The sequence below is a fragment of the Orbicella franksi genome, chromosome 5, assembly GCF_964199315.1.
Source record: "Orbicella franksi chromosome 5, jaOrbFran1.1, whole genome shotgun sequence".
Classification (NCBI taxonomy): domain Eukaryota; kingdom Metazoa; phylum Cnidaria; class Anthozoa; order Scleractinia; family Merulinidae; genus Orbicella; species Orbicella franksi.
The window spans coordinates 1,969,496-1,978,181 of NC_138149.1; the positions used below are offsets into that span (position 1 = coordinate 1,969,496).

The window sequence follows — 8,686 nt, forward strand, 5'->3', positions numbered from 1 at the left end:
TCGATGCCGATGTTCATTTGCGGGTAGACGCGTTTACCATTGATCAGGAGGCTGAGGCACGTTCTCGAATTGTCCAGGACGCATTCTCCATGCTCGGCCCGATGCATGACCGTGTACAGCAATTCGGTGGGATCGTCGGGTTTACTCTTTTTCTTGTACATCGTCACGTCGGCATCCGTTCTAGATCTCAACCTACGCAAGTATCGATCTCGTATCGCGTTCAGTAACTCGGTACCAGTCCTAGGCGTGAACTCCAAATCGCCCTCTCGCGTCGCTGAAGAGACCTGCGTGTATAGGTTTATGGAGGCGTTCACCATGTCGATCCACCAGATTTCAAACAGAAGAGAATCTTTCAAGTCCATCTTACGCGTCGCGGACGGAAACGAGAGGTCGCTGATACCCACTTTCCAGCCCGACTCTCTTAACTGCAACGGGTTCGGCAGACGATTCTTGAAACTGTGGGCCTTGTTGTCCGGGAACTCGCTCGTGCTGGCATTGCTCATCAGTTGCACGTAAAAGTCGTCGGTAGACTCATTCATACTTGAAGTGTAATGTCACCGACGTCACGCCCGATGTAAAGTCCACCAATCGTCCGTCGTTCTCGGCCAATTGCACCTCCACTATATCCAAAACGTTGCTGCGCACGGGTTTATATTGAATCTGATTCGGCTCGTACGTCGTCTTGGTCGGGTCGTGGGGGACTTCTCTCAAGAGATCCGTCACGCGATTCCCCGTGATGGTGCTACGACCCACATTCGAATACAGGTACATGGGACTGCGAGGCGGAGGGAGGTCCGGATGAACGACGACTCCACGATTGTAGGTCTTGGCGTATTCCTCGTCCAAGTAACTGAAGCGCCAGTTGCAATAGGGACTGAGCTGTAACGTCCCGTGACTGTCCAAATTCCAAAATTCACGAGATCGATTGCTGTCATGGTTGGTCCAGTCTTTCTTGAAATCAGACGGGACTTTGTCGTTGGGAAAGACCTTGATCATGTTCACGTCCAAGTGAACGGAGTAATACGATTCCTCGCGAATCAAACCCAACTTCTTGACCAGTTTAGTACCAAAATACACTCTGGGACGTTTTCTGTCTCCGGACTCGTCGAGGAACGTGTCGGTGTTGTCGATAATCAAATCGTTCCCCTCCCATCGGAACACGGGGTAGTATTTTTTCCCGTCCGGCGCTCGCAGACTTTCGTTGGCGCGATCCATGTAATGATACAGCCGTTCGTGAAAACGATGGATGAGGTATTGCATGAGAGATCTGCCGCTCGTCACCTTGTGTCGGACACTGTTCAGTTCCTTTCCGGTGACGTAAAATGTCACGGGGTATCGATAAGGACGCCACGTAATCCCGTCGTCCTGCAACCTGAACGTTTCAATGGTCCAATCCATACCGAACACGTAGTCGTCGTCTTCAAAGTCGTGCGCTTGAGTGACGGGTACTTGATGCGGTCGTGACGGAGGAATCGGGTAAGACACGCTCGCCAATCCCACTTTCCATTCCTTGTCGGATTCAAACAGGAGCGGATACGGCAGACGGTTCTTGAAACTGTGGGCCTTGTTGTCCGTGAACTCGCTCGTGCTGGCATTGCTCAGCAATTGCACGTAAAAGTCTTTCATTTTTTCGTCTTGGGCTTTTGGGTCACGTACAGTCCCTTTTTATCCACCCAACTGTCGTACTTGACTGGCCAACCTTTCCATCGCACCAAGACTTTATCCCCTTTTCGTTTGACGATCTTGTCGATGCGAAACAGATCGTCGTCTTTCACGTCCACCTTTTGCAAATCTTGCGCGTAAAACGTGCCCTCGACCGCCGTGCCGTCCCATTCTTCCACCTTGTACGTGGTGACCTTCCCAGGACGCACTCGACGTATCACAAACACCTCTTCGGTCCAACCGGGTAAATACCCTTTCTTGAATTGACGGAACTTCTTGTTCAGTCTCACACGATCCCCGACTTTCAGTGGAGGTCGTCTCGATTTTTTCCCTTTTTTCTTCCCGTAAAGAGTCTCCCACACGTCCTCGCTATTGGCTAAAGTCACTTGATCGGGAGCCATCTTGATACTGCGATGATACGATCGATTGTACCCTCGGACCAGATCTTGTAACACGGGCACATACGTCATCGTATTCTTCACGGTGAAGTATCGGTACATACGTTCTTTCAGGGTCCGATTGAACCGTTCCACTACACTGGATTTCGTATCCCCGCGCGTCGAAAAATGATGAATACCTTTCTGCTTCATCAAATCCTGAAACGTCTTGTTGTAGAATTCCTTCCCGTCGTCCGTCTGGAGATTGATGGGTTTTCTACCGCCTTTCAAGATCTTAGCCATGGCTTCCGTCACCGCTTTACCCGTCTTGCTCTTCAAGGGCTGGACCCAGGCGTGCTTGGAAAACACGTCCACCACCGTCAAGAGATAACGATACCCTCGATTGTACCTCGAAATATTGATCACCTCGATCAGGTCGGCCGTCCACTGCTCGTCGATGCCGAACACCACCACCGGGACCGTGGGAAAACGACGACGTCTGGGTTTGTGCAACGTGTACCCCAAATCCCGTTGCAGGACCTCGCGAGCACGTCGTACCGAGATCTTATTGGCCTGGGCGAATCGCGTCAGACCGCCCAGACTACCGGGTCTGGAAGGATCCCGATACCGTCCCAGTAACCTTCCGGTCGAAAGCGGCTTTTGCTTCTTCTTTTGACCTTTCTTCTTCATAGTCGATAAAGTTTGTACACGCACTGTCTCCACAACTCGAAACGTTGCTCCCGTACCTCGAGATACTTCTTAAATGAATCGGGTTGCCGTTTCAACCACAAGATATAAACCACAAAACGCATCACGTTGGGTTCGACGTCGGTATAGTCAAACACCTCCAAGGGCGAATCACAGACATTATCAGGGATGGGTTCACCCCGACCGTATCGCTCGTAAACTCTATCGCACTTGGAACACAAGGTGGTCCAACTCCATCGATCGGCCATGGTCGCACACACTCTCGAGATCAACCAACACAAGGCATGAGACATAATGATTTGAACCCAATTCTTTATTCACACTTTCTTATATGTACAAAAACGTCGTGCCTGATTGGTTCTTACGAAAAATCGACTCTGATTGGATAAACGAAAAAGAAGGCGAAGAAAAGACTTAGTCCGAATCTGAAAAGTAATGAGCATAGTCCGTGTTCTTACATTCTTGACCGTACTCATTATCACAGTCCTCCTCAAAGGTATCCATGGCATAATATTTACAATTTCTCCAATCACATTTACCGGGTCTCCACCTCAGGGCTTCCTCCTCGTCCCCCTTCACATAGAATGCTTGACGCATACTCTCTCTACACTCACCACACAGGTCATCCTCCTCCGCTTCAAGGGCACGGAAGAAAAACCGATCCTTCCACAGATCACGCTGACGCATGATATCGTAGATCAACTCTTCCAACTTCAGACACGTTTCCCTGTTAGTGCACCTGTTGAAAGTCATCATCTCCTCCTCCCTGGGACTCTGGTCTGACTCCCTCACCCGTCGTGACAGGTCTCGTGCGAACCGCAAGGGTTCAAACAGATCACGGATGGCCTCACTCATCCTGTACGTGAGATTATCCGTGGCGATCAAACAGGTCCGCTCGGCGTCCAGGGTGGGATCACGACAATGAATGAATTTGAATTGACCGCTACCACTTCTGTACATCACGCGACACCACTCACCACAGAACAAAAACACGTGTTCGTTCTTCTTCATCATCTCCAAAATCGTACCACCCCAGTCAGGACGACGTCTCATCAAGAGCTCAAAAGACCACAGACTATCGGGTACTCGACCTGACGGTTCGAAGAGATTGTCAAAAATGTACAGGTCCACCTTGGCATCTGGAATGGCGTCGAGATCTCTTAAAGTGTGTACCTTCAGATCCACGATCTGTTCCACGAGGTCCCGAATCTGGTTCGAGTTGCTATAGTAAGTCATCTTGATACCCTCAGACAAACTCGTTAAACTTCTTTCCTTCTCGATCCGCTCGCTTCGTGATCTCCAAGCCCGACAAATGAGGATAGCAACTACGGACGCCCCAGTCAATCAAGTGCCTCTGGAGCCTATAGTACAAAGGAGAGACAAGACGTAATTCCAATTCAATTATCCTAGCGTGTAACGGTCTTTCGCCTTCTTTTTCGATTGTATCCACTACGTCAGAAGCTCGATTCAACTGTTGTCTAAGATCTTCAAGGATCTCTTGCACGTCTCTCTCATCCAAAATCCTACAGGTCATCACCACGTCAACAGCAAGTCGAGAATGACTCGCTGCGTCCAAACTGGATCCTTTTATACCCGCGCCGTGGATCCACTTTCACTCCGTACTTTCCCGGATCACGTGCCCACTTCAGATCCCACCAATCGGAACGAAGACCGTCACATGATCCCATCACACTACACGTCACTGATTGGTCAAAAACGTCCATAAAGTCGAACAACGCATTCCATCACGAGTCACTTTTCAGTAGAAGTCGTCATGGATTCACACGTCGAACCCGTCAGGAAAAAGAAAAAATTGTCCAAAAAGAAACTGGAACTGCTCTTACCCAAGAGAGTGGAAAGAGAAGTAGGAGGTAAACAACTACAATCCACTTTAGATAGATGGTTATTCAAAAAACCTCGTGCCAGACTCCGTTTCAACGAACGCGTCCTCTTCAAAGAAATCACCCCGGACTCGGTCAGTTGGACCACCGTCCCTCTCAAAGGCTTCTCGCGACCCTGGAGCGCCTTTTCGATCCAACGCCAAGAAGTCAAAAGCCAAATGAAAAGTAACCATGACAAGCGAAGGCAAAGACCGACCCCCAAGAACGTGCGAAAAACCACTCACATCCTAGAAACCATGCGACGTGAAAACACCTTGTTGGGATACTAACTCGTTCTCTATCTTCACAGACTCAAAGCTACCTGCCATTCAAGGCGGATGCATGACCGTGATCAGAGACTCACCTCCTCGAACCATGCAAGTCCTGGAAGCCATGGGACTCGACAAATTCAAGAAAGACGACCTCGTAGAAGTACCCCCTGAAGTGGACGACCGAGGAGAATTCACCGAAGTCCAAGTGTTGGAGGAATTCGACCCCGATCAGTTCCTGAACCAACTGAAACCACAAGATTCCATCTGCCCACGTTGCATGGTACCCCTGACATACGGAAGCGTGCGAACCCCAGACGGTGGTACCTGGGAATATTACCGATGCCCCTCTTCCAGATTCTACACCAAGTGTTATGTGACCTGTGGCGTCAAAGAGGTGGGCACTTACCTGAGACGCGTCGAAGAACAGACCCACCCCTGCTACAGGAACATCGACCCGGCTCGTTTCCGATGTCTATGCAGCAAGTCCCTGGTCTTAGCCACCTCCCACTCCCAGTCCAACCCAGACAGGCTCTATCTCAAGTGTCCCAAGCGTACCTGCAAGTTCTTTCAATGGATCGACGAATACCCACGAGGAGTCGCCGAAGCCATACTGATTAATGGACAGGCCCCAAACTAAGAAAAAGACAGACACAGTTTTTGTAAAAACACACTCCGATTTTTATTTCACATTATTTTTTCAGTTTCTAAGAAAGGCAGGGTGGCGCAGTGGAAGCGCGTTGGGCTCATAACCCAGAGGTCCGAGGATCGAAACCTCGCCCCGCCCATTTTTAATTCACATTTCTTTTTTACACGTTGGGTAATTTGTCCTCCGCGTCGATCATGGTTCGCATCGTTACTTGATCACAATGGTTGAAAGTACTATAATAATCGTTTATTGATTGATATCCCGAAGAAAAAGAGGGCGCCGGTCAATAGGACCGTGCACACGTCCCACCCTGTAATAAGTGGAATGACCAATAAAAAGTTGTTTTTGTTCTATTTTCAGACTCCATGTCTCGATTTCCTAACCCTCAATGTCTATGGTGCAAGGAAGGATACACTTTCAAACACAGTATCAGAGACTACTTCCTGACACCCTGTTGCGACCAATTCTTTCACGGAACCTGTAAAGCCCTCCACACTGAGCGGTTGAAACCCTCGGAAAGACTCTGCCCTCATTGCAAAGCCGTGAATTTCGGACTGCCTCCCGATGACAACCCCAAAACCAAGTCCTAAAGAGGTAAGCGCTTCGATGGTCTAATGGTTAAGACGTTGAGTTGTGGCCTCAAAGACCCAGGTTCGATTCCTGGTCGGGGCATTAAATTTTTTCTTTTTTATTCCCTATAGAGACGATGAAAAAATCACGCAACAAACCATGTACATTCTCTCGTTAAAGGATCTTTATTAGTTTTTGTTACAGGCATGAATAAAAATGTTTTTTCACTCCTCTGATTCTGGTGTTTTTACAATTTGTTTGACAAATGCTCGGTACGCCAACTCGTCTCTGTTGTCCCAACTGCTCTTCCACGCTTCCCATCCGTCCTCAAATCCCTCCGGCAACTTCTCCAAACACACAGGGTCTTTAAACGAGATGGACTGGTCAGCAAGCATCTTCTCAGACAGCATTTTTCTGAACCTCATCACCTCATCCGTCAGCTTCGTCACCTCTTTCTTCAGGAGGACATCCATAGCGTGAGAAACGGCGCATTTCATTATCTTTCCAAGAATACCGTCATGAACAGCATCCATCACCCTCGCGGCAAGTTCTTCTATCTTCTCCTCTTCAGAAACCTCCACCTTCGTCTCGCTCTCCTCTGAAGACATCTTCTAGTCGCCGATCTCAAAAACAACAATACTCACTCGACACTCACGCAAACCCTTTTATTCCCATCCGAACCTCGATTTCATGCACGTCACAACCTCGATCTCATGGATTGGCTATCGCCTTATTTGGACATGCGCGTCACAACCTCGATTTCATATTTCTCCTTATTTGGACATGTTGCCCTTATTTGGGCACGCGCGTGACCTGGATGCAAAAGACTGCTGACCTGTGACGTCACTGCAGACGCATATTTTGATAACCCCCTAACTCATGAATATATTCATGAGCAAATCCGGCCCTCTGATTGGTCGAGAGCCTTTTTTAATGATATGCACGGCCTTCTGATTGGCTACTGCCCACACAAGCGTCCTATACTACTTTTCATCGTTAACACAACTACGTCAGGACTAAGATGCCGACGTCGTATTTTCAAAATTATCCCTTATTAAATGTTAAAGATTCATGGCTGCGCTACTCATAGGTGCGTGACAAAAAAGGAAATTCATATCGTGACAAGGACCGTGACAGTAATCAACAACCAAACAGATTAATGTAACTAAGCTTGAGCGACAAGTTGATCACGTGAACATAGAATACATTTACAATAAGGAATGATCTGTAATTCAGAGTAGAAAACCAACGTGTTCGGTGACGGTTGAGATTTTTTGTGAGCTTTGTGACGAATAACAGATTTGAGACGAGACTAGTGTTGGGTGAACTGGTGATTTCCAACATTAAAAACAGGCCTAATAAGATATTTGGTCTTAATGCGGTATGGCATTATAACGTTGCAATGATAACTCAGATCATGGTAAAACGTACATCACCTAAAACTTTTATCTCTAGCGCACCTGGCAGTACCGTTCGATTATCTGTTTCAGAGTTTATTATGGTCATGTCATATAGATCCAAAGTTTGGACACTTGGGGAACAATGAGAGAGCATTGCCTTTGAAAACAGTAATGGCTGAAATATCAACCTGAATCGTAAAATAAAGCAAGATTATTTTTGATAAAAAAAATACAATTCTATAATTGACTTATCACTCCTCTTAGAGGGCGACTGCGAATTGTGACTTCCTCTTTGGTGTACACTACAAAACGAAGGATCAGCTGAGTCACTCAAGGAACTGAAGAAACGTCATATGTTTTACAGCTTGTGTCAGAACCTGTCTCGCCTCTCCATTTTACTGTATTGTTATGCAAATATCACAAGTAGATTAGTCGGGAAAGTTTTCGCTGTAAGTCAAACTGTAAACTGTGAAGGGTTAGCCCAAACAAGGAATTTTCGCAGACGCAACTTTCAAAATGCTAGGTGTTTTAATGCGCATTCTTATTTAACCTAGCTTTGAAATGATGTTCTTTAAATTAAAGAATTATTTTAGAAAGAATAAACTAAAACAGTTAAACGACTCTGATGTTTGAAATTTATGGAAGGGACTCACGAGACGATAGAGAAATCGACCTGCCGTGAAGAACCAACACCAGTTATGGACTCAACCTCATCCCAATGTTGGGGTTGAATGTATGCTCCAAAGAATGGCGCGTGAGAAAATCGTCGTCCTCCACGATATTAGCGAGTAAGTGGAAATAATCTACCAGCTCAAAACCCAAGAACAGTGAACCCGCTCCGCCAATTTACATCTTGGCGAGAAATGTGCCCGATCTTCACGAACGAGACCTGTTCAATCAAGTGGAAAAGACAATGCCATACGACATGCGAAAATGTCGGAAACTTAAACCGGAATTTTTTGTCGAATGTCTCGCGCTCCACTCAACCAGGAGATTTTTTTCGCTCGCCTTAAACAAGAACAATCCTCGTTAATTGAGAAAGCCTTTCGATGGGGATCTTCTTGTCTCCACAACACATAGACGAAGACAATGAAAACGTACCAGAGTTTGATAACATCTACTATGCATAAAAGACAATTTGATTAAATCATCGAAATAAAGTTGTTTCTCG

At 47.0% G+C, this 8,686-nt stretch overlaps 2 protein-coding genes and 2 non-coding genes across 4 annotated transcripts; 2 read left to right on the forward strand and 2 right to left on the reverse strand.

The window, feature by feature from the left end:
• Positions 1-439: 439 nt before the first annotated feature.
• LOC145486701 (uncharacterized) lies at positions 440-1,728 on the reverse strand. The gene has a single exon (XM_081465411.1). It carries the CDS (start codon positions 1,624-1,626, stop codon positions 532-534), a length of 1,095 nt encoding a protein of 364 aa, XP_081321537.1. The 5' UTR covers positions 1,627-1,728; the 3' UTR covers positions 440-531.
• Positions 1,729-2,726: 998 nt separating this feature from the next.
• On the reverse strand, positions 2,727-3,983 carry LOC145486702 (uncharacterized). Its single transcript, XM_081465412.1, has one exon. The coding sequence runs from the start codon at positions 3,981-3,983 to the stop codon at positions 3,162-3,164; it is 822 nt and encodes a 273-aa protein (XP_081321538.1). The 3' UTR covers positions 2,727-3,161.
• A 1,628-nt stretch (positions 3,984-5,611) lies between these two features.
• Positions 5,612-5,683, forward strand: Trnam-cau (transfer RNA methionine (anticodon CAU)). Its single transcript has one exon. It is a non-coding gene; the product is annotated as a tRNA-Met (tRNA).
• Positions 5,684-6,145: 462 nt separating this feature from the next.
• Positions 6,146-6,217, forward strand: Trnah-gug (transfer RNA histidin (anticodon GUG)). The gene has a single exon. It is a non-coding gene; the product is annotated as a tRNA-His (tRNA).
• The last annotated feature ends 2,469 nt before the right edge of the window (positions 6,218-8,686 follow it).